This window comes from Leptinotarsa decemlineata, unplaced genomic scaffold (assembly GCF_025532065.1).
Source record: "Leptinotarsa decemlineata unplaced genomic scaffold, Ldec_3_MD MMD2_tig00000008_RagTag_RagTag, whole genome shotgun sequence".
Taxonomy (NCBI): Eukaryota; Metazoa; Arthropoda; class Insecta; order Coleoptera; family Chrysomelidae; genus Leptinotarsa; species Leptinotarsa decemlineata.
This window is the reverse complement of record NW_027412537.1, coordinates 14050354-14077620: the sequence shown is the minus strand read 5'-3', so window position 1 is coordinate 14077620 and position 27267 is coordinate 14050354. Positions and strand designations below refer to the sequence as shown.

The following is a 27267-nucleotide window of genomic DNA, read 5'->3' as shown; positions in this document are numbered from 1 at the left end:
TCTGGGAGGCAGTAGAATGGGGCGTGTCGTGGGTGAAGCATCGCACGCCTATGAATTTTCACGTAAATATCGCATCTGGAAACGGTGGTAGTTCTTCGAGAGGTCCGGAGCCTTTGGAGATGGTGAGATTCTGCGAGATTGTGTTCGGCATCGACAACCACAAGACGTAGTGATGGATTTTTGAACGAAAATGATTCAGGTTAGTCGCACTTGTTATGGATAGGATTATGGAAAGGATAGGATTGGTTTGACAATAACTTCACAAACATTGGTTTTTTGAAAGTGCAAAATTGATTCAGACTTCGACTTTTTCGCCTTTGCCAACGTGCAAAATCGAGAGCTACTGTGAAACTCCAAGTGGGGAGCCCTCCTTGCCATATGTTTATATAAAGGTATTTTATCTTAAAGTCATTGTTTACATTCGACATATTCTATGCTTTTCATTATCATCATTATCAGTAAGTTTCTGTGTTGGAAATTGAAAAACTCCATTTCAAAGAAATGGAATTGAAAGTAGTATATGAAAACTCCCTGGATTGCAATAGTTTATGTATCTATAGTGATATCTGTAGAATATAATTAACATCTCATTTACTACCTTATACCTAAATTTCAAGTGGTATACCAATAGAAACATATTCTACCTGAGCATCAATTTGTTCTTCACATACAAGGGTAGAGAATGTCTGGATGATTGTTATTTTTTTATTTGGTTCTTTGTCCAGTCATTTTAGGTCGATTAAGGCCTGTATTTCGGAAAGTTGACATACCCAGCTGTAAATTTGTTTAAACTTCATATTTTGGCATCATAAAAGTATTCTCGGAATTCACATATGATGCGACAGCCGCAACTTCAAAAATTGGGGGTCAAAAGTCAAAAAAAAAACGACTTTTTGCACGTTTTTTGCCAATATCTCGTTTACAATAGGTTTTGTGATAATTGTATTCATTATCAATATTGTAAAGAATTAAATTCTCTACAACTTTTGTATCAAACATTTTTTCATACGTTGAATCGTTTCTGAGATAGAGGGCAGCGCGAACGCAGATTAAATATTATTTGAAATCAACTGATTGTCCTGATCGAAATCAGCTCATTTAAGGTTTATAAATTATTACTTAGTAAATAATTATATCTTCAATATGAATTAAGTCCGTATCCAACATCGCTATTTCATAATGATGATATGAGGAAAACCACGAAATCGTCACTGTATGACAATATGTCACCTATCAACTTTAATATCGATGAAAATAATGCAACGTTCATTATTGATTTTATGTTTAGTAAAGCAAATAGCAAAAATAAAGAAAAGCTGATTACTATGCTTATTAAAAATTTTGAACCTGTTGACATCAACATTAAACAGGCCAGAGATGATGCGGATGTTCTCATTATTGAGACAGCTATTGAATAATCTAAACGTCTATGAATAGCAATAATAGTTGATGAAGATATTGATCTACTTGTGATTTTAATTGGGCGTACACTATCTCTTGAACAAGATATTTTCTTCAAAGAAGTTGGCAAAGCAAATGTGAAAACGGAAATCTACTCCTCTAAGAGTTTCGACAAATTATCAAGTTCTAAAAACACATTTTGTTCCTTCACGATTTAAGCGGCTGTGATGCGACTTCAGCGCTCTTTGAAAAAGGAAAAGAAAACGTTTTTAAGAACATTCGAAAAACTATCTAATTTGGATGAACTTGCCGGAAAACTGCCCGGTTCAAAGATTATTTGATAGTGGATTGCAAACTTTATTAGCTGTTTATAATGCTCCAAAGTCTGTAGATACTATCGATCATCTTCGTTATGCACAATATGCCAAGCTAACAATATGCCAAGCTAACCTGTGCGGTTATCAAATATCCCACCAACAAATGGAGCAGCTCATCAACATTTTAATCGTGTTTATTACCAAGTTCAAACTTGGTTAGGAAGTGATTTGAAACCCCAGGAATGGGGTTAGACAATGCGTAACGGATTGCTAGAAACTATCATGACCATTTTACCACCTGCTCAATACGATATTCTGTAACTGCAAAAGTGGTTGTGGTTCAAGATGTGGATGCAGGAAAGCTAGGTTGCAATGCTCTTCAGCTTGTGGCCAGTGTAATGGGCAAGCTTGTCTTAATGCTGTACCATATGAGACCGATGTTAACGATCCAGAAATCGTGGAAGAATTGGAAACGAATCTAGGTGAAGATGGCAGAAGATGATAACGCCCTTGAATTTTTACAACTGCGAGAAGATGACGACGATGAAGAAGAAAAAAATTGAAATTATACTTCATTATCCATTCAATTATTTTATCTGTTTTTTTAATTTTGACATTCACAAATGTATCAAATGAGTTTTAATAAAAATATTATTTAATTTTTTTTCTTTTCTATTCATTTTTATTCATTGAAGAATAATTAATATAGATTAAATTCAAATTATATTATAATATATATTTTTCCCTCTACAAATTTATAACTACACGGGCAGGTAATTGTTATTAAATAAATTGATACTTAATTGAAAATAAATAATTAATGAAAAAAATATTTGAATATAATGTATTCGTTAATAAAAAATGAAAATTATTTATAATTATTCATTAAGTAATAATGTATAAACCTTAAATGAGCTGATTTCGATCGGAACAACCAGTTGATTTCAAATAATATTTAATCTGCGCTCTATCTCAGAAACGATTCAACGTATGAAAAAATGATTGAAACAAAAGTTGTAGAGAATTTAATTCTCAAATTGACCCCCAATTTTTGAAGTTGCGGCCGTCGAATTTTGAGAATACTTTTATGATGCCAAAATACAAAGTTTATACAAATTTACAGCTGGGCAAACCCCCTAAAATGACTGGTCCATTTAGCAAGTATAGAATTAATTTAAAAAAATGAACTTTGAAAATCTAAATCTTGATGAAGTTTTCCGGATGACAAAAAATCACTGAAATAAATAGTTTTGTAAAAAACATTACATAATTAAATTTTACAGCTGCTCACACTGCTCAGTTGATTAAATACAAACCGAAAACCACTCGTGTTCATAAAATAATTTAAATTTATTTCGAAAAGTGTTCACACATTTAAAAGCACTCATGGTGATTCATCCAATTTGTTCATTACATTAGTTGTATTATATAAGTATTGTATTTTAATCAAAAGGAAGCTCTTTTGGAGGGATTTTTTTTTTGGGAATTCTATTTCTTCATCTTCATACAAAAGATGTGGCGTACTTTTAAAGAAAGAAAGAAAACAAAAGGTGACTTTAGTGTAAATCAATATTCATATAAAGGTAGTTTTGAAAGAACATTTTCTCTCGTGCAAATCAATGTTGTTTCCAGGTTGTATGTAAAAGAGACGTCTTTCTGAAACGTCTTGTTGAAAGCTAATAACTCCAACCAACATAATATCATGAAGGCTATTTATTTACCATTCTAACATCAAAAAATACTAACAAACTCATAGTACCACCACTGATCCCAATAAAGATACCAAAGAGTGTATTCGTCATTAATTAACAAATACAATGGAGAAATACCTATAATTTATAGTGAAATTAAAACAATCCAGAACAATTCTTCAATCGCCCTCTTTTTATTTTGATTAGAGAAAACATAACCTTCTATGGTCGCAAGTCACTGTGAGTTGTTGAAATCACAATGAATCTATTATGTCTGTAGATAATTTATTATTGTCAACAATTTCGATTTTTGAAATTATTAACAATATTCAGGAAAATATGGGATGACCCCCCGCTCAGAGGGTTGAAGTTCTTGTAGTGGTTTTCGGGTCAAAACTAGTCCTCCTCACAAACAAAGTAGGGTTTTGTAATTTTGGTCATATGGGAAAAGCTCTTCAATATAATTGCTTAATATCGAGTCATTCTCCCGGAGACTTTAACCCTCTTTAATGTTTATGTATAAACTGGTAGAAATCTTCTAAAGGAGTCTCGAGAGAGATTACCAAATTATTTCGAGCTCGATCAGGGAATTGAATACTAAAATGAGAGCGGAAATTCTAAATGGAGAACAAAATAAAAAGTATACCTTCAAAACAACAAGAGAGAGTAATTATTAGTACAAACCGAGTGCTACCAAACTATCTGCTAAGATTTTCATAGCATACTCTTGAGGTTAGGTTAGGTTAGGTTAGAGGTTAAAATAAAATTTCTGGCTGACTTCCCACTTTTATATATCTATTTCCTTAGAGGAAATTGCTAAGCGTATTTTGTCAGCAAGATTATGCAGAAAAAATGTTGAGAAAAAAGAGAATTAATTCGGAATTGGAAATTATCTACATATGTTAAAGTGAGTTCAGTGACTGAGTTATTCGTGAATGGAGTATTTTGTCGACCCATAGATGGCGGTGTCTTTATGAGGAGATATATCATTGGTTTTTGTATCTAAGGCCAGTCCTTAAAGGAGACAAATGCATTCGTATTCCAGTTTAGCACTACTGATGAGACCTATGACGGGACGAAACTGCGCTGTCTGAGACTGGATCACAAATGCTCTGTTTATAGACTCTGGTTTCAGCTAGTTTGTTGAGATTATTTTTTGGGGGCACTAAACGTCACGTGGTAGCTTCGCGGACGGCGATCTTTTACTGTGAATTCGATTGGACTGCGACCATGTGCAATGAATTCACATGTAATGCAAAATGACTCAAAAAAGGTCATTGTTCATAGAAAAACATAATAATTCAATGTGAAACGTTCACATAAAAATAGAGGTTAACACCGTGAACGAATATATAGTCATTTCCGATATATTTGCAAGTATTCATTGAACAATACTCAAATTAAAATAATATTGTTGATTTTTCTATACTTCATTCCCTTTGCAAAAATGTCATCATTCATTGTCATGATCTCACAATGAAATACGATGATTTTTACACTATAAACTTGCGTATCAACTAGAAATCTTTCTCCCGAAACTCAGTAGGCTATTACTGAAATACCTAGGTGTCAATTTGTTGATTTGGTTTTATGAATCGCTTCGTGAAGAGAAAATCTATTTGAAAAGTTGTTTGTTTTTTAACATGAATAATTTACTTCATATGAAACGGAGCATTGTTGATTTTTCAGGTGAATCTCTATTATTTTCCCAGAAATAACATCGTTTCAGGGAAGTTTATGTAATTGATATATTTTCAATATGAACTGCAAAACTAATTCAGAAACGCTAACAATTACAAAGCGATTTGTGTATATAGTCAATTCATTGCGATTTTCATTTATTTCTAGGAAGGTATCAATTGTCTTTCCAAAAACTGCATTGTTAATCTATTCGCATATGTTTTTGAACAGGTGTATGAACAATATGTGCATCGTGGTGGATGCTATGCTACAAAGAACATCTAGATACAATAGGATATAATCTTACAAACGACTCATTTTCAATACTTATAAAATTATATAAAACAGGATTTTCGTATTTTCTCATTTTCAGACTTGTAGATTGTCTAAACGTTCTTCTGAATCATTAACAGGGAAACAATAGGTGTTTGTTTGGTTTGTGGCCCTATTAGGGTTCTTCCATTGAAACACCACCCACTCAATTACTTTGAAATACAAAAATTCACAATCGTTATTAACCTTTTTTTATTTTCATTCCGCATTTTTGGAAACTCGTATCTCCTTTATAGAAGACGAAAAGCATTCTCTGTTTCCAAAACCCCAACGTGTGTTTCACTATGAAATATATCCCTTAAGAGTGGCTAATACAATGAAATGTATATTTCATGTTTGTCTGAGAAAGCCTGAGAGAAATAGTGAAACACTTGTTCAGATTTTGTAAACTGTTATATGAAAATTCCACAATGACCTGTCATTTAAAACACTCTTTCGCCCTGGTATTGCATGAGAGAATTCAATTTTGGATTCATAACATCCAGCACATTAATAAAGTGTAAATGGAACATGTATGTAATCAATTTAATTATTTCCACCGCTACTCATTTTAAAAATTGTTGGAGTGGTTAAATTAATTACCTACATACAAATGTTATTCCATTATCATATCCTATAGTCCTCAGGAAGATACGACTAGAAAAAATTATGAATGAACTCCTAATTCAAAGCTTCGATACCCAAGTTATTCCCCAGTACCTTCGAAACTGAGGTCAAGATTTGGAGAACTGACAAGCACTTGCTCTTGATGAGATGTTGCAGGAAAAACAGTTAGGGTCTCTTAGTAGACATCAATCTCCTCTGTAGACTTGGGGTTCTTTGGTATCTCGAAGGTTTTGTTGGTGGCATCCTTTCAAAACGGATGCACATATCTCAGGGTGTAGTCGTCATTTAAGAGGACTCTTACCTCCACCAATGAAACCTTATCCGGCAGGGGTATTCTAATACCCCACGCTGTAGGACGAAGGCAACAAAACACGTTACCTTATAATAAGTAAAGTGTACCTATCAGCATACCTTTAACGATTTATTTTTGCGCTGAGTGTCGTTTTTTGTTTCAGTGAACCATAATGGAAACAACTGTGATTTTATCAAGGACTTATTCGTCGAGAATCGTTCCCTTCAAAACGAACTTCCGAAGTCCCAGGCTAAAACTGAGACACAAGTCGAACATGAACCTGAACTTCAGCCACACGCTATCAAAAATCGGGGCCCCAAACTACAACTTCTCCCAACCACTCGACGCGAATGTCACGTACTGGAACCAAACTGACTTCTTTCACAATTCGACCAACAGTTCCGAGTTCGAGTATGACTACCAGGTGCTGAACAGTACCGTAGAAGATGAATCGTGGACCTCCTGCAAGGAATGGACCCCTGCGCAACACACTCTGTTTCAAACCGCCAATTTCTTCTTCGCTGCTGCCTTTCTCGTTCCGGGAAGCTTTAAACAAAGTGTTCTCTTAGTTAGGTGAGATCTGTGTTATTATTATACAGGTTGTTCCAAATTATGTCGGAACCATTACCAACTCCGTTGTTATTGATGATACGAATTCGGTTAAATGGGCAAACTAGTAGCATTTTTATTGGCCTTCGCGATGCTGAAAACAAAAAAATTGATAGTCGCGTTTTCAAAATATTGCATAAAATGACAATGACATCATATCACCCTTCTTCCTGAAGTTGAAAATGAGCGAGTTATGTGGAAATATTTATGTCTTTCACTAGTACAAAAATTTTCTTTGGTTAATTTGGAACACTCTGTATACATTTATATATGACCGTGTCTGCCATGAGAGTTGGCAAGTAGTCATCGATGATTATCTTTCGGATACCTTCACCATCAACGCTGATGTTTTCCAGGGATCCTTTATCACCCCCAACTATTTTTCATATCGTTGATTTTAAAACTAACGAAAACAAAATCAGGGCTGGTGATCCGTAGTCGAATGGAACCTCAAGTACCAAACGTTTGGCTTGCTACTACGGCACACATCATTAGTGGTATGCACCTTGACTGGAAGAACGAAAAATTGTTGGGGTTCGTGAATCAAGCGGACCGAACTACTGTACTTTTATTTTCGTAGAAGAACTGTTTCGTGTATGTTAATATATGAAAATAGGAAACTGACTTCAATATAAAGTTATACACACTTACAAACAACAACTTCAACTATTGTCACTATCCAGTAATTTGACAACTACAAACTATTCAATATTAGACATTATATACAGTGTCACAAATAATGAATTAATAATTCAAAGCTCCCACTAATTCAGTATTTGAGAACAAATAAAACTCAGTTCATGATGATAAATTGTTTTCCATTCCCATCAGGTAACGACATCTTTCAAATATCCCCCTTGTTAGCGCTTTTGTGAACAGATCGGCTACTTGGTCGTGAGTGTTGATATTCACTGGATCGATGTCACCATTTTCATATTCATCACGTACAAAATGAAAACGTATGTCAATATGCTTGGTGCGTCTATGAAATTCTGGATTGCGTATTAGTCGAATGGCACATTGGTTGTCAATATGTATTACTGTAGGACGACATATCACTTCTCCGATATCATGAAGTAATTGTTGTATCCAGATAACTTCTTTTGTGGCTTCTGACGCAGAAACATACTCTGCTTCGGTTGTCGATAAACTTATACTATGTTGTTTTCTACTTGCCCAACTCACATCTCCTCCACAAATTTTGAAAATATATCCTGTATTGGACTTTCTAGTATCGACATCGTTAGCAAAATCAGAATCTGAATAACCTGTCAGTTGATTGTCACTTGAACTGTCATATTTGATTCCATAATTTTGACTTTCCTTCAAATACCTGAATATGAAATGACAATTTCATTTCATTCAAAATAATTTCAATGGCGAATTTGTTCTTTGAAATAATTAGTCCATCGTCTACAAAAAGTATCAATAGAACTCTTGCCTGCTCCACTGTAGTTTGGTATACACATCTGTCTGCATAACTTGGACGAAAACCAAATTTTTTTAGAAAATTGTCAAATTTTCTATTCCAACATCGTGGAGATTGTTTCAACCCATAAAGTGATTTCTTCAGAAAACATACATTATTTGATGAAGCATTGATTCCGCTTGGTATGTGCTTGTAGATTTCATCTTATAATTATCCATTTAGAAAAACAGATTTGACATCGAACTGCATCGTATCACATTTATGTTTGACAGCAATAGCTAATAAGATGCGAGCTGAATCGTACCTTGTGGTGGGTGAGAAAATTTCATTATAGTCGGCTCCTTGCTTTTGTGCGAAACCTTCAGCACATAATCTGGCTTTGTAACGAGATATAGTTCCATCGGGGTGTCTTTTAACTTTAAAAACCCATTTTGAACCAATTGCTTCTTTATTGGATGGTAATTCAGTTAACTTCCAGGTGTCATTCTTTTCTAAAGCATCTAATTCCTCTTTGATGACATCTCTCCAGCGGTGTGACTCTGCATTGCATGGCTTCTTCGTACGTGTTTGGAACATCTATGTCGACGTAGTTCAGCTCAAAATCTTCAAGATTTTGGGGAAGTCTTTTAGTTCTAACTGGACGTTGAGTTGAAGTTTCTTGTTCAATATTTTCAAAATCTAAATTCCCACTTTCACAAACTTCTGGCAAACGAGTCACATCGTCATCGTTTTTCATGAAAATTGGAATCATATTTTCTTGGTGCACAAAACCTTTGACACTTTTATTGAAAATGACATTTCTAGAAACAGTTATTTTTTTGCTTACAGGGTCGAATAGTCTATGATTAGTGAAGTTATGCCTTCATATCCGACAAAAGTACCTGTTGGGGTTCGTAAAAGAACTTTATCGTGTATGTTAATACATGAAAATAGGAAACTGACTTTAATATAAAGTTATTCACACTGACAATCAACAACTTCAACTATTGTAACTATCCAGTAAATTGACAACTACAAACTATTCAATATCAGACATTATATACAGTGTCACAAATAATGAAACAATAATTCAACAAAAATATATCTCGAAATCTCAGCCACGACTGACTTTGAATGGACAAGCTTCAATTTTTCGCATGATTCCGGATTTTCTTTCACAAAACCCATTAGACTCATGGCCGTATTAGTTGTACAACTCTTTTACGAGGCAGACAGTCTGGAATCAAACACGCCCAAGCATTTTCAACACCAATAAAAGTTAATTAACATCAAAGTTGATAGAGAAAGTCTGCCTACTTTCACACGCTGACACAGATCGATATCTGCGAACGGGGAACTAATTGAAGTTTACGATAACCAACTTGCTCTAAATTTCTATTCATCCACGCCTACCTGTAAAGTATTTTCTAGAAACTGGAGCGGGTAATACAATTACTGTGCAGAACGTGTCACAAATAAGTCAATTAGAAATAAGTTGGTTGCGATTCCAGCAAATTTGAACATTACATTTCATTGTGGGTTAGAAAAGGAAACGTCTGAATTTGACGAAATAGAAAATAATGATATGTATATGACCTATATGATGATGATAAGTTTGTTCATCGGAACTCTCGAAAAATCACAAAGATTTCACTCTCTCTCTCTCTCTCTCTCTCTCTTTCTTTTGGAATAGTGGGCTAGACTTGGGGGGGGGGGAGCAGCAGCAACTCCACAGAAGCTTCCATTTCATTGATTTACCTTCTCCAATAACAACATCCAATAACATCATCAGGCAATAAACTCGCCCACGTTTGCAAGACCTCTAAGACATAATGCAAAAGTCACCTGAAGAGGTGACTATTGCTGATGCCCACAAGCTGGTTCCCAACGAAGGGGTGATAGAATTCGTGTCTTACAGACGAGGCGGAAGAAAGAACATTAGATCTCCGAGCCGCAGCAGATACCGTTCACGCCGTTGATCCAAGTCTCGCAGCGGAAGCCGCTCCGAATCCCGTTCTAGCTCCAGATCTAGGTCACAGAAAGAGTCCCAGCTCCAGATCCGAAGAAAAAAAGGCTCAATGAATCCGTTATTGCCCAAAAAATCTTCAAAAAAAATCAATTCGGATTCCAGGCTAAAAAAGAACACCCAAGATGCAATTTTTTCCTTCTTGTATGAGGTATTTTCAGATATAACTGCCGGAGATGTAGCTTCAGCAGTGTTTTGTGACCTAAAAAAGGCTTTTGACTGTGTAGACCACAAAATACTTTTGCGGAAACTACATGATTCACTGTGTATAAACATTTCTGAAAAAATTACCTTATTTGCAGACGGCACCACCATTTTATGGCATAGTAAAACTGTTAAAGATCCGAATAATAAGATAATCAGAGACATAAATGTAATCAAGTCTTAGTGCGACTCGAATCTTCTCTTTTTTAATATAAGAAAAACAAAGATAGTAACTCTCAAATGTAGTCTAGAAGATATGCCTCTAGAAAATGAGAATATTGAAAATAAAGATTGCACACAATGTTTAGGCCTTTATATTGACAGTAAATTGAAGTTTGAAGCACAAGTCAACCAATTGAAGAATAAAATCTCCCCAGGGTGCTATGCAATGAGAATTATTTCAAGGGAACTTGGTACTGCCACGGCTATGAACGCATATTATGCATTAATTGAATCTCAACTGAGATATGCCATTCTTTTCTGGGGGGTATGTAACTCTAGTATGCTAGATTCAGTACTTAAACTGCAAAAGATAGCCATTAGATCTGTGTTCAAACTAGGACCGCGCAATTCATGTAGGCAGTTATTTGCAGAGAAAAATATATTGACAGTTGTGGCTCTCGTTGTGATGGAAACTGCGTGTCTTATACACAAACATAGGTCAAAATTTGAATATATTTCTTCGTGACATAGCACTCTCTTAAAATCTAAAAATAATTTTGAATTACCATTGCCTTCTTCATCCCTAGTAAAGGACTCCATTTTCTATAACGGTGTTAAAATGTATAACCACTTACCGTCTCATTTTAGAAATAGCCACGATAGTATTGACAGCTTTAGAAAATACACAAAAAACTTCTCTCGAGCAGACCCTATTATAGTTTGCAAGAATTTTACAATGACAACTTCCAGTGAAATTGTGAACTGTCATCTGTAATTTATTGCGGGTACTGTATAGCATACTCGATTAGACTGTTAAATTATGAGTCGTAAAATTGACAAAATGTTCAAATAACATTTTATGATTGATATTTTATTTATTCATTGACACTTATTCTATTGAATAAAATTTGTAAATAAATGCATATGTTTATATACTGCTTGTTTATATAACAATTTTATTTTTATTTTATTTTATTTATATTTTACATAATTGTATGTATTTTGCCTAAATTTTATTTCTGTATGTGTATGTAAGTGTCTTGTCAACAAAACAAGAGTTTTTTCGACAATGAAGTATATTTTGATTTGATTTGAGAAACTGAGAGGCCAGCTTGCTTTCAGTTCAGACGTTTTCGAAAGAAGTACGTTGTGGGTGTGAACACTAAAAATATTTAGATTTATTTTTTGTCTTCATCGTTATGAATCATTCTGATTTGAATGAATTTATTTGATTCATAACATGAAGGCCCCTGGATATTTGACAGGATGCAATTTCATCCCTATATTGTTGTAACCCCTAAATGTAATCATTAAATGAGTGTTCAATACTTATTTATTTGTGTCAAAGCTATTTTTCGGGATTAGTCTAACGCACACTGTGACAGGACGACATAGGACGGGAACATGACGGGACGTGTCCTTAGAGAGGAGCATGGCATCTGCCTAGCCCGCCCTGTTCCCGTCCTGCATTTGCCTGTTCGTTGCCTGCCTTAGTACGCCCCTCCCCCCCAGAAGAAACTATAGAAAGACAAAATAAATTTCACGTTATGTTCCCGTCCTATGGCCATGAGAGCTTGTGTTCTTTGGTAATTCTAAAATGTTATTTTTCTTACACATTTAAATATGATTTTGCCCATTAATGTAATTTCTTAACGTCTTTCAACCCCTTCGTGAACTTTGTTCCAGGGCCCTATTATCAATCGGATATTTTTTTCTCACGATATGGGGAGGAGTGGAAGTGTGCGCTCCAGATATCCTATTGTGGAATATGGCAATCGTGGTTCTGAATGCAGGACACACCGCTCTGTTGACGTGGAAGTTTCTACCGCCTACGTTGACCTTGGATTTGACAGAATTGTATCTCAAGGTAAGAATATATATTTATGATATACTGTTGTCCGGTTGAACCGCGTCTGTAATTTTCACCGTTTCGACTTTTCGGCTCCTGCTTTGGAGCCATTTTCAAGAATCACTTAGATTTGTACTTACACCACTCGAGGACGAGGGCGTAATGTTCCTTGTCCCCAAGTCTCGTTACTAGCTCTATGTTTGCTGTGTTCCACTCTAAGTTCGCACTGGTCACTCTATTCGGAGCCCATTATTATATTGTTGTAGCAGGTATCTGGTTTGCCTTACCGGGTACCTGTGTTATCTTCATGTGTTGCGTGACAACAATGTTCTCCATGTTTGTGGTAGTCTCTGCGAATCAGATGATGCTGGATCTAATTTGCGAACAGCTAGTTCATGTTCATAGGCTCTATTGGAAATTCTTCTATTGGTCTGGCCGATGTGAGTTCTGGGACAGTTTGAACATGGTATTTCGTATATGCCCTGTGCTTCATTGCGTATCGTGTCCTTGAGTGTTCTTAACAGAGTGGAGATTTGGTTGTTGACTGTGAATACTATCTTTACGTTATGTTTCTTCAGAATTCGGCTCACTTTGTCAGTAACTCCATGGATGTAAGGGAGAAAAGCTTTTGTCTGGTTGGTCTGTTCCTCGAGTAACTCGTGGGGTGGGTTTTGTGTTTGCTGTCGTTGGATGGATAGTCGTTTTGGTGAAGGGCGGCTGTTAGTTCGTATAGTTCCCTGGATCCATTGTGGTTGTCAGTGAGTCTTATAGAACGATGTATGAGGGAATTCAGAACAGAATTCAGCTGGGTAGGATGATGATTAGACTTGGCATTGAGGTATCGGTTAGTATGGGTAGGTTTTCGGTAGACCGTATGTGAGAAGGAGTTGAACTTTGTGATGAGAACGTCCAGGAAAAGGTGTGAGTTATTATTTTCAACTTCCAATGTGAACTTTAGGTCGGGGTGTGAGGATTTGATGTGGTTCAGGAATGCATGAAGATCTTTGGATCCATGGGGCCATATAATGAAGACGTCATCCACGTATCGGAGCCACCACGTGGGTTTGAGATGAGACGTGTCAATGGCTCTGGTTTCGAAGTCCTCCATGTAGAGGTTTGCCACTGCCTGAAGGTATTACTTCAACTTTCAGCGCGGCATTAGCTGGGTTAGTTGTTGTTTATCCGTTGGGTATCTGCCACACGTACCTACAAAGTAGTAGGTCTGCATGAGAGGAAAGGGGCAACCTTTGGCATGTTATAATGCATCTCTCCGGAATATTAATTATTACATAAAATGTATATATATATATATATATATATATATATATATATATATATATATATATATGATGTGTTGTTTTTCCGGGTGTTCATCCGTTGTGTACTAATCGATAGTCGACGTTTCGCCATCATCTCAGATGGCATTATCAAGACGAGTTACTGCTTCGCTTCGAGAGGTGTAACTGTAACCTCTCGAAGCGAAGCAGTAACTCGTCTTAATAATGCCATCTGAGATGATGGCGAAACGTCGACTATCGATTAGTACACAACGGATGAACACCCGGAAAAACAACACATCATATTCTACCATCCGTGAAAACCTACATTGTAATATATATATATATATATATATATATATATATATATATATATATATATATATATATATATATGAATAATGTTCCGGAGAGGTGCATGTGACATGCTTTCATGGATTTGTGTAATTTGAACTGTTGTTCTGATAAGAAATTACTAAAACATATATAATTTAAAATTTGTGAGGTGATAATAATAGTCTGAATAATTTCAAGAAATCATCAGAGATGTTATAATAGTTTTTGTGAAAATGATCATTTTCCACAATTCTGTTTTGAATGGCCTCTACGGTCACCAGATTTGTCGCTACTTTATGGTCACGGGTGGTCATCAGTTTGACAAAGCTGAACAAACTGAAATTCAATATGTTTTATTTCAATTCAAACCTTTGAAATGTTCAAAAATTGCATTTTTCAAATTCTATATTTAACTATATCAATGACACAGCAATCGATAATCTTTGCGTATTATTTTATAAGTACGATTTGGAATTTTGTTATAGGTGTTCAAACCGTTCCGAGTTAGCAAAAAGCACTTCAAGGAATTGGTTCGAGAAGCTGTGGTAATGAATTTGGAAGAAGGCGACATTTATGCCGTGGAAGATGTCAGTCCAGCTGACGAAAGATTGTCGATTTTGCTCAAAGGAAGGTAAAGATAAAACATCCAATATAAAAACAGTAAGATCGACATTTATTCATCAAAAATGTGTTCTTTGAAACGTGTTCTACTAGTTTCACCAACATAATTTTCACAACAGCTATGAATGAAATATGATAATTGGGGTTATTTTCTAGGTTAAGAGTAACCTGTGATGACACCCATCTGCACTTCATCAATATGCATCAGTTTGTTGACTCTCCTGAGTGGGAAGCCAATCATGAACAATCAGATGACGTTTTTCAAGTGACAATCACCGCTGAAGAAGACAGTGTTTATTTGTGCTGGCCTCGAATGAAGCTGGAAAGAGTGTTGAGACACAGACCAATGCTCAAAGTTGTGTTGGATGCAATCATAGGTAAGAATGTCTAAGAAATAGAAAGAACACTGTAAGGTAGTAGCCAGAGGGTTACAGGGGGGGTTCCCAACTCTGTGAAAATGTTTTGTACCTGGTTGTCATTTCTTAGACGAGAATATAAACTGAATTCTTAATAAATATCCCAAATGTGTGTTCATGTAGACTATCGAATATGATTTATGGATATTTCATTCTTTTGACGTTAGTCAAAATAACTGTATCTGTTTTTCATTTTCAGTGGTGGATTTTGAGAAAGGAAAGGTTTACTTACCGAAAAGGTAACGATCTAAAACAAACCAAGTATAAAAATATGATCATTTTTTTCATTAATAATTCAATTTCATCTAACTCAACCTAACTTAACCTAATTGCGCCGAGCACTTTGTCTTTTCTGATTGTCTCCACTAGTGCTGTTCTTGATCAAAAAGTGTGTAACAGATTATGTACAAAAAAGTACCCAACATTTGTCAGAAAATTGTAGCTTTTGAATGCGACGTACACAAAGCGAGGCATTTCGTGTCGACAGGTTGGCAACATTAGCTGATTTGTCCTCAAAAGTTATAGTATTAAAACTGACAGAAGACGTCAGCTGTCAATGTTGATGCGTCAACTCAGGGTACATAGTCAATTCTGGTGCGTGAAATGTCAGTTTCAATTTTCTCAAAATAAAATTAAAGGGTTAAAAACATACTCTGCTAATTTCAAATGCCAAAAAGAGATAGCAGCAGCGGGTAGTGTAACTTACACCACTTCGTTAGCAGGTTGGAGAGGAGCCTGCTGCCAAATATAAGATAAAAAATCCTTATAATAAGGGTGGAATTTGCGGTATCCCCTGGATGTGTTTCACACCACACCATTCTCACCATGTTTCCTCTTCGCAGGAATTCACCTCTGTCCTAGCAATACGGGTCAGTTGTGGAGGGTCCCTTCCTCTTACTCCAGGAACCAAGTGTTAGGTCTACCAGGTGGTTAGCCCTGTAGACCCATGGCCGGCACCGGCCATGGCTTTCGGTCCGGTCGGGTCTTGCACCAGTTTCTGCTTAATTATTATCAATTTCCATCGAAGAGTAAGTTGGTTGGGCCATATCCCTGAAGCTCCAACACAATCAAGCAGACCCACCGGCATTGTCAACCAATGACCACTCCCCACACCGTGGGGTAAGTGATCATTGGGTCCAAACATCATGTGTTCTAAGCAGACGCAATGAGCTAAGAATGACAGCATTCTGAATTTGTCCGGTCGAAATTTCTGCCTTCCTGCGGCAAGCCGGCATGATCTTTAAGAGTAGAGAAAGCTTGATTCCACCAAGAACTCCAATAATCAGTACAACCATTTTAACATAGATAGAGTCTGCGAAGTTCAGAGAGAAAATCTCGGTACTTATCCCTTTTTCCTCCCTTACGGACTACAATCACCTCTCCACATTATCATTATTAATAAAAGTTCCAAATTATTTATTCAAGGAGATTTTCAAATGGGAAATATCTAATAACGACAATATTTTTCAGGAAAAGATATAACACAAAAACTATATGCCCTAAACGAGCACCTGAGTGGGCTAAGCGAAGAGAGAGAAAGGGGAAAGAGAAATAAATTGTGGGCCAAAACACATAGTCGAAGCATGTCTTTGGATGCCGTGAACACGGGAAATACGGGGTTGGTGCGGTCTTCAGCTTACAGAACGTTAAAGAACACAGACCGTGAGTATACCTAATTTTAGTCTGAGAGTTCGTGAGAAAAGGAACTTCAAAAGTATTACATAACTGTTTGAATTGTATTATAATATACTAGTACTATGTTGCTGTATCGCTGCCGTTCCAATGTTTTGACAGAATCAGATTCAACAAACTTAGGCGTGCGTAGCGTTATAGAACAGTGCTTTCAAAAAAAATTGTTCTACAGCGCCATCTAGTGGCGAGTTATAAAAAAATTGATAGCCTAAAAACCTTCTCTATGAAAAATCACTTGCACATGTCAAGTTTCATCACGATTGGTTGAGCGATGTAGAAGTTTTTCACTTATCAACCAACCAACATCCATTTTTATATACACACATCGGAAAAGTCTAAGGATATTTTTATAACATACTAAATATCATAAAAATAAATGCATAAGGTCGTTTAATTTCGATTAAATTGGTACACTCGACCACCCTGTAAATTTCTATGGGTTGAACAAAGCCTGCAAAAACGGTAACTAATCTTTTATCAAGTTTTTTACAAACTGTAAGTTTTGGGCTAAAATGAATAATCTGAAAGTGTCGAGTTTGTACATTCTATGCAGTTCTTGCTCAGCAATTAAACTGGAAATATTGTGCTTTAACATGGAACGCCATCACTTACCATTGGTTGAGATGAATAGAGCTGTAGGGCTTTTTCAAGGTGGCATGCGACAAAATGATGTAGCTCTTCGTTTGGGGGTCTCCCAAAGTGTTATCAGTCGATTGTGGTGGCGTTTCCGTGAAACTGGCAGTCCAGCCGAACAACATCCAAGGCGAGGACACGCTACAACTGCAGTTCAAGACCGATTTTTGGTCGTGATACTGTCAGAAATCGACTGCATGAAGCAGATCTCCACAACAGAAGGCCACTTAGATGTCCACCTTTGTCGAGAGGCAATCGCGGTAGAAGATTAGAGTGGTGTCAAGAACATCAAAACTGGGATGCAAATGATTGGGCCACAGTTTTGTTCACAGACGAATCCAGATTTGGATTCCATCCAGATTCTTATCGAGTAAGACTGTGGAGACGACCTGGAAATAATGAACGTTTGAGACACGTCCAGGAAGTCCACACAGAGGTGGTACAGTAATGCTATGGGGCGGAATCATGATCGGCGGCAGAACCGATCTCGTTTTTCCAAATTGCTCCCTCACAGCTCGACAGTACCTCGACACCATTCTTCTACCTATCGTCCGTCCGTTTGCTAGTGCTGTTGGTGAAAACTTCCACCTAATGCACGATAATGCTCGTCCACATGTCGCGCGTCTAGTGACTGACTGGCTCACCAACGAAGGAGTTGATGTATTGCCATGGCCAGCACAATCACCGGACCTGAATCCCATCGAGCATGTGTGGGACATGCTTTAACGAAGAATAACTCCGCATATTGAGAGAGCTTTCAATCGCTGAATGGGCAAATGTACCTCAACAAGACATTGACAATCTCATTTTGTCGATGCACAATAGATGTAGGGCCGTAATAAACCAGCGTGGAGGCCATACTTTGTACTGATTCCAATTTGTTTTGTATTATGATTTTTTTTTCAGGGTGCCAAAGAAGAGCCATGATTTTTTTTAGTTTTGCTTATATGCGCACTCAGTATTTTTGACCATTCAATAAATTTTGTTGTAAGTTACATTCGTTTAATAATCACCCTTCAACTTTTTTTCCCTAAAGCGATCTAAAAAAAAATTATTGCCATTTTTAAAAATATCCCTAGACTTTTCCGATGTGTGTATATGATTATCAGTATTAGTGTTAGTGCTATCTCCAAATATAAATGATCGTGTACATCTTCTCTTACGATGGTGCCATTTGTAGGATGGTCAGAAAACTCAAACCTTGCTTCTTCAAGAAAATAAGATTCTCCAATGCAATCTATTGCAAAACCAAATTTCTATTTGGACCGCTGAATAGAAAACCCCCTTCTGTCTTACTCTGTAGCTCTCACTACAGAGAAACTAGATGAAACAGGCATGTCATCTCTTTTTATGAAGACGCTCTCTATAGGACTGAAAACAGAACTTCCGTGTATTCTGTCAGTTTTCAGTCCAATAATGCATTCGTGTTTCAATTTACCACCACTGACTGTTCGCAACAGCGCTACCTAGTGTTTGATCGCGAACCCTTTGCTTTTGAGCTCCGATTACAAGTTTCCATACAGTAAAAGCTGCAGAGAGAGAAAGAAAGTGATTTCTCATTCGGTGCTCATTGTCGAGACATAGCTTGCCATTTATCTAAAACTACTTCTTGCAAGCTATGTTGATGTTTTTATATGTATCCAGACGAAATAATCAGGGTCATTAAATTCCCCATTAAATTACGTAGTAGTGCGAACAATAGGCAATTAGAAATGGGACCTTTACGATCGTTCATATACAGGGTGTAACATAAGTACGTCAAAATGTTCAAGTGACGTATTCCTGAGACAATGGGGAATGTTCCTCCTGACGAAAATTAAGTAATTTTCATAAAAGAGCTCTAAAACAACGCATTTCAACTTATCACTTCAACCTCTTTCTTGAAAAAATTATTTAAATACCCAAAAAAGAAGAATGAAATAATGCATTTAAAGGGATTCGTTTCTATTTCACCATTTGGCAACATCGGTTATAGCTAATAAAAGACAATGAATCTGTTACCTGTATGAGACAAATAAAGATGACATATTTCAGAGGCGTGCTGTTCTGTTTACTTATGTAATAACCCAAATTGAGGAACATTCCCCATTGTAAGAAAAAAGTCTATATAAATTTGTGTCCGGAAAAGCTTCGTTTCGAAGATACAGGGTATCGAAATTGATTTTTTTGTTCAAAAAAAAGATTTGCACGAAATTCGGTAATCGGGGTTTTTTGATATGGGAAATCATAATTTCGTATTAATTTTTATGTCACACCTAGAGGGCGCTGCGTACTTTGTCATTATGTATTTTAAAATCCCCTAACTTTCGAGATATAAAATGTTGAAATTTTTCCAAACAGTTGGTTTTTGTCATAAACGAATATTTTTTCGATAAACATTCTATAGAAAAAAGTTGCTTAATTTGACGAGATCCACCACATACTTAGTTTTTTATAATGTTCTCAGCAACTTCACTTAGCGTCCTAGGAGCTAAATAGGTATATATATATATATATATATATATATATATATATATATATATATATATATATATATATATAAAATTGTACATATTTCGAAAACGATCACCTCCAGCGTTAGGAAGGGTGTGGGAACTAGGTTTTTTATAAAAAGTACCTAAAGTTTACTGTCAAAAAAGTTAGGGCAATTTGACATAAATAATGACAGCGTACGCAGCGCTTTCTAGATGTTACATGGAAATTAATACAAAATTATAATTTCCCACGTCAAGAAAATCCCGGGTACCGAATTTCGTGCGAATAACTTATTTTTTGCAAAAGTCATTTTCAAAAAAACGAACAAACTGATCAATTTCAACACCCTGTTTCTCCGAAACGAAGCATTTCCGGACACATATTTATATAGACTTTTTTTTAAATTTTCTCAGGAATACGTCACTTGAATATTTTAACGAACTCATGTTACACCCTGTATATCATTCCACATTTTTTTATTTTCAACCTTTCATCTAAAAACTTGTTTTCATGTACCAGTCTCAACAATTTCAATCATTCCTCACTTATTCTGAGGCCGTTCTCAATGACATTTTGAGCTTCACCGGACTTCTTTTGTCTTTAAAATCGAATAAGTACAGTCCGCTCAGTTTGTCCAGCATATTTTTCATTGCAATTCTCACAGATTATTTCGTAAATACTAGACTTTCGCGTTGTTGAAGTGTACGAGCAGTTTTGAAAGCCACTTTCATATTCAATTCTCCAAAAATTCAAACCAATCCAATTGGTGAATTTTGGTTCGTATGGAAACTATAAATTTTCAAATTTTTACTTGTTTGTCAGAAACTCACCCAATCACATTTACCCGTAGGAGGCTCCCTGGGTAAACTGGAAGCCCAGTGCTGGGTGCCGCTAGTGGCGAAACAGTTTCCCGTCAAGTCACCGTTCAACCCTCAGAATTCCTCAACGAGTCTTCGAATACCGGAAGTGCATGCTAGCACCCCTCAAAGGAGTCGTTCGCTGAGGAGAGAAGTCAAATTCGAAACGAGCAGGAAGTGAATGTTTTTGATATTAAGTGTTTATATGTCTGATCGTTAAATGTATCTGTTGCCGACAGACAGGTTGATAATTTTGTTTAAATATTCTAAATATTTACCGTACAGTTTTTACATAAATGATCCAGGACTGTTGAATTTTTGGTGATGATAGAACCACAGCCTGTTGAATGTTTTTATACTGAAGCACAACCCCTAAAATGTCCGATCAAATACAAGTAGAGATTTTTCATTCGGAGGCACAGTTAGCAAATGTTTTTTTATATCTGTGGAACTATGAGTATGTAAAAATGAGTTATTACCCTTCTCATTTATTATAAAATTTTCTAAGAAAAAAAGATCTTTTGCTTTTTTTTCTCGAAAGTCGCCGTTTTTCAAAACCATTAAAAAAATTGTTGAAATAGAACTTTAATGATTTTGTTAGTGACGGTTTCAAGTATATTTAACTCAATCTGAGTTATTTCAAATCTCAATACCGTGTGTCAATTTTAAAACTTACAATGGGCTATATCTCACGAACGAAAGCTGATATCGAAAAATGCTTGAAACCGTTTCTAGGATAGTAAGGGGAAACTAAAGTGACATAAAAGAGAACTCACCCCCGTTAACCCCCTAGGCCCGACCCATCAAAACACAAAAAGTTTAAATTCCAAACCCCTACTTGTGATGCATCATTGAAAATGCTATGAAAAATGCTATCCAATGGTATAAATAATAATTGTGCAGGGTGAACCAATAATTGTGAAACTTTGGCTTAAATGGAATATTTAATAAGGTTCTTGTTGAACTGCAAATTTATCAAAAATGTCAGTTGAGTAAATGTTCGAAATGGGTTCCATTGTTTTGTTAACAATGATACAGAACTGCACGAACTTTACCAAATGTTGCGCGACATGCTTGCGTAATTCTTCCTTGCAATTCCCCAAGTGACGCAGGTTGACTTTTATAAACAACTGACTTTAGGTGACCCCACAGAAAAATGTCAGGTGGCGCCAAGTCTGGTGACTTCGGTGGCCACCCAATGGGACCTCTCCTTCCAATCCATTTATTCGGATAATTAGTATCCAACCAGTGCGTAACTGGAGCTGCATAGTGAGGAGGTGCTCCATCTTATTGGAAGTGCCGCAAATATTCGTCTACAGCTAGGTTGCCTTGGTACTCCCTTTGGTTCTCTAATTCATGCACAATTAAAGGTTCGATGGTGTTTTCCAGCATATCGAGATAAATGTCCCCACTTAAATTGCCTGGTATGAACAAGAGACCAATTATAGCATCCCTTAATATTCCTGCCCAAACATTCAGTTTTTCAGGATATTGAGTGTGACCTTCTCTGAATCGATGCGGGTTCACATCACTCCAGTACCGACAGTTTTGTTTATTTACATTCAGCCATTCAGCATAAAAGTACATTCATCACTGAAACAAATATTTTTTAACATTCTCGGTTCAACGCGAATTCTTTCAATTCGTCGGTCTGGATCATCATCGCCTAGTTCTTGAAGAAATTGTATTTTGTACAGGCGAAACTTATGTAATTTCAACACCTTTCTAACCGACTCATGTGAAAGTCCTATTACTGCAGATACTTGACATGTTGATGCAGTAGGCTCCATCGCAAAATTTCCAAAGACCTCAATTTGGGTTGCTTCATTCAGAAATATCGAGGCATTCCTTTTTTTATTTTGAACTGATCCCGTTTCTCTAAAGTTTTCAACTAAGTCGCAAACGTACAGACTTATATTTTTGTCCGGATGCCTTTCATGAAATATTTGAGCTGTTTTTAGATAACACTCTGGTTCTGGGAGGCAAATATGAAAATTATCTCCACGCGCTCTGGTATACTGTAAACCACCGTGACAACTACAGCTGAATGACAGTACAGATTCGTACAAATGATGAAAACTAATGGCATTTAAAAGTCTCAAACAAACCAAAAATTATTGACTCTGACAGAAAACAGATCTTTCCAACTTATTTTGCAAAAACGGCAAATTAAGTTTTTATTTAACAAAAAAAAGTATCGACGGACACTTATCTTTTAAAATAATAGTCCGGGATGTAGCATTACAAATAAAAAAGTCATTGTAAGCCGGCTGATATTAAAGTTCGTGCTTACTTTGACAATAGGCTGTATAATTGTTTACAAAACAACGAAACCCACTTTGAACATTTACTTAATTGACATTTTTAATAAATTTGTAGTTCAACAAAAACTTCATTAAATATTCCATTTAAGCGAAAGTTTTACAATTATTGCTTCACCCTGTACAATCATCATTTATACCATTGGATAGCATTTTTATAGTCTTTTCAATGATGTATCACAAGTAGGGGTTTGCAATTTAAACTTTTTGAGTTTTGGTGGGTGGGGTCTAGGGGGTTGATGAGGGTGAGTTCTCTTTCATGTCACTTTAGTTCCCCCTCACTATCCTAGAAACTGTTTCAAGCATTTTTCGATATCAGCTTTCGTTCGTGAGATATAGCCCATTGTACGTTTTAAAATTGACACACTGTATATTGTCTTCGAATTGAACTTCAGATTGCTCCCAAATCCACCGTATTCGCCAGATTTGGCTCTCAGCGACTACTGGCTGTTCGTAGACCTCAACAAAATGCTCACCGGTAGGAAACTCCGCTCGAATGAAGAGGTTAACTGAAACTGAGACATATTTTTAGGCAAAAGATAAAAAGTTCTACAAAAGTTCTACAAAAGCGTTTTTTTTTCTTAGGCCCGGGACTGTTCACACCATGTGTTATATAAAGTCGTATGACAACAGCTTCTCGTATATTTTTTTATAATATATACTGTATTTGGATTCTGTCAACTTGCAGAGCAAAAATATTGGAAATACGTTTATTATCAACTTGTCTGTTTTTTGACACTTTGTACATATTCGCAATTGTCAAACCGTTAATAAGATAATATAAATTTTCTACCCTTCGACCACAAAAAGTGCTATACAATGTTTATCAAAATATATATAAATATACATATGAATGACTGATGTTAACGTATGCATCGAGAATATATTTCATTTATCATCCAGTATAAATAACTATTAGTCAAAATGTTTTCTTCTGAACTATTTATTGCTTAATATGTTATCTATTAACATTGAGGAAAACATTTTGAAAGATAGATATAAGAAAGTATAGTTGAGGTTTTTTTTTACAATAGAAAGTATTTATGATCATTAGAAAAGAATACGAAATAAAATATATCTGTTCTGGTTTTTGAATGAAACAAGCTATAAATTATAAAAAATGCTTACTACTGCAGAAAATTTCCTACATTCTCTTCCTTTTTCGCTAAAAAGGCGAAAACAAAATCTGGCTTCCTCCTCATAGTTGTTTTTTGAATTAACACCCAGATAGACCCAAAGCAACTTGGCGCCAATTACAAGGCGGTTATAAATCAGTGGTAATAGGTCTTTTCATCACAATTTTTTTGTGCGCATGCGTCAGTATCAGCCATCTTTTTCGTACTGTTTTCTGTAAACAACCATTTTAAAGAGCCCGCAACTCATGTTTTGAAAATTAAAATATAAATTGAAGTTTATTAATTGTAATAAAAGTAAAAAAAAGTACCTACTAAGTCAAAATAACCAGAAAAAAATTTTTATACTCCATTATAATTATGTTATCTGTACGAAAAGGAACAACAAAACGGTGTTGTTATGGAGTATGTAAAAGTGATACATGATAGAAATCATTCAAAACCAACACATACTATTTTATAAATTTTCCAAAGCCTTGTCTTGAATGTCGCAAAAAAAAATCAAATCATCAAGCAAATTACATATTAAATCATGTGCAAAATGTGAATTATGGGTGAAAAAATGTGGCAGGAGTGACCGAGGCTTTAAATCCATTGATGATGTTACCAAGGATACTTATATTTGCTCACTACATTGCATTGGAGAAAGTGGTCCAACTGAACAAAACCCTGATCCTTTAAGCTATCAGGAATTACAACATATGTACATTATCCCGTATTGCATTTTTGACTGTAAATTTCATATATATTATGTTATAATAAATATTTCCCTTTATTAAAAATTACTAAACATATTCAATTCAGTATTTACATATTTGTCTAATCAATAATGTCATATATGTACAGCCTCAAAATATTAATTGCTCGATTCATTTATTAGTTCCATAAGTAATCCTCTTGTCAACTGAAATACAGTTTCAATTACACCAAATAAATTATTAACATTATAATTACAAACAAGTGAAGCACCATCAATGGTTTTTTCAAATAATTTATTTGTTTGTAGAGATAATATTTCTTGCCCAGCCATTGTTGATTAAAACAGTACGAATGTTTTGATTTACCGCCATTTCAATATGACGGCTACGCTTGCGCTCGTCTTATGATGAAAAGGCCTATTCAGCATGAAGGGTAGTTTATAAATTTTGGTTTTCGACAAAAAATACCCGAAAACATTTTTCAAGGTGTACTATATATAGGACAATGGGCATAAGCTTTACTATGAATATTTTGGAACAGCTAGTAACTATTTATTATGGTGTGAAGGCTTTTACGACCGGTGTCTAACAAATTCTCCGATCTTTCCGGATTTATATTTATTTATTAGCCGTGGTCTGCAGTTTTCATATCTGACATTTCGTCTGCAATTGCGGCAGACGTAATCGAAGTGATCTACCTAAAAGTTGCCGCTATGGCCAAATAGAAAAACTGGCAGTTGCAGAACACACTCTCTCAGAGACACTGCCTTCGAAAACACGCAAGTTCTTAATGAAAGCAATTTCAACCGTAAGGAAGAGAGGTAAGACATCAACAAGACATGGATACCGGCACTTCATAACACACAGATTCTCCACTAATTGAAGAAGGGTTGGACAAATCAAGTATAAGAGCAATCAGTCGTCCTATACCTAGTATAAACGCACCATTTTCAATTTGCGCATCGCAGCAAAATAGATCACTTCGACCATTGCCGTATCGTCTTTGATAATGTATGCCGTAGTAGCAGACGAAACGTCAGGTGTAAAAACCTGCAGATCACAGATAATAAATCCGGAAACATCAAACAATTTGTTAGTAACTATTCAGAATGGTATGTTGTGAAACATCTAACATGCAAACCAATGTCACACTTTTGACACCTGGTGTAATTTTGTTTTGTGGCAAGAACCCAATATAGTTTGCTTTTCTTGGGGCATGACTAAATAGTCCATTCGATCAAATCGCAACTCTAAGCACATATTTTTGGAACAATGTCCTCTCTGGTGAATAAATTCATTTTTATTTTGGGTGACTATAAAGTGTTGGATACACTTCCTCTGAAGTTCAGCCAATTGCCCTGTCTACGCCATGGGTAACTGAAGGGAAGTACCACTTTTTACACCGTACAAATGTGCGATATAAATTCATGTTTTGATCTGAACGATAAACTCTGTCCATACTTCCATTATACATTTTTGCGACATGAGGTTGATCGACTTGAATGAACCTTTTTGTAGTATCTTCAAACAATATGTAATGGATTAACTACAACGAGTGCATTGTAGTATTTTCATTGTTCCACTCAAAGAATGTCATAGGTTCCACGTGAAGTTTTTTTTAGCACTTTTGGGTTACGAAAAATACTGTTTGAAATACGGTTTTCACGCATTGTTCCCTTACCATATTGCTTCTTCTGGGTAAGATGTTCTAGTAAGAAGAAATTATCGAAATACAGATGAAATTTCAAATTTTTCCATTTTGACTGAATAGTATAAGCATATTCAAGTACCACCGAAGTTCCAACACCCAACTCGTTATATATTCTGCTGATATTTCTTGCAGCACCTTGATAGGGCTCAAGCTATCCATGACGAATGGTTCCGTCCTATAATAACTTGACACCACATCTGATAGGCATGTCTTCCCTTTGAGGAAACCATGGCTTCATCAGTGCCGAAGTCCTCTTCGATGAAAGCATGCTCAAGAAAATTCTCCTTTAGATATGTGAAAAGAGGCCCGACTTTGGCAAACTTGTCCGTTCCAAATACATTCTCCTTCTGGGAAGTGAAACTTAGCCACTCAAAGAAGGACTCCAATGAAACATTTCACTTCGCTAATTTCGGCTCGCATGGATCTATTTGTCTGAGATGCACGTCGACTTTTTTCTTCGGTGAGTTTAACAAGAATTGTTTCTTCAAAGAAAAGTGGTAACAATTGTGAAGGGGTATA

At 35.9% G+C, this 27267-nt stretch overlaps 1 protein-coding gene across 1 annotated transcript; it reads left to right on the top strand.

Moving 5' to 3' along the window:
* Nucleotides 1-16: 16 nt before the first annotated feature.
* On the top strand, nucleotides 17-21468 carry LOC111508643 (popeye domain-containing protein 1-B). The gene is made up of 7 exons (XM_074171123.1): nucleotides 17-199; nucleotides 6484-6893; nucleotides 12416-12596; nucleotides 14677-14822; nucleotides 14969-15189; nucleotides 16699-16890; nucleotides 20879-21468. Exons 2-7 carry the CDS (start codon nucleotides 6493-6495, stop codon nucleotides 21064-21066), a joined length of 1329 nt encoding a protein of 442 aa, XP_074027224.1. The 5' UTR covers nucleotides 17-199; nucleotides 6484-6492; the 3' UTR covers nucleotides 21067-21468.
* Nucleotides 21469-27267: the final 5799 nt, after the last annotated feature.

Excerpts from the sequence above, each read along its gene's own strand:
- LOC111508643 (XM_074171123.1), top strand. The coding sequence starts at position 6,493 with ATGGAAACAACTGTGATTTTATCAAGGACTTATTCGTCGAGAATCGTT. Across the intron at positions 14,823-14,968 it reads TCGATTTTGCTCAAAGGAAG|GTTAAGAGTAACCTGTGATG; the intron begins GTAAAGATAAAA and ends GTTATTTTCTAG. Across the intron at positions 16,891-20,878 it reads AACGTTAAAGAACACAGACC|GAGGCTCCCTGGGTAAACTG; the intron begins GTGAGTATACCT and ends ATTTACCCGTAG.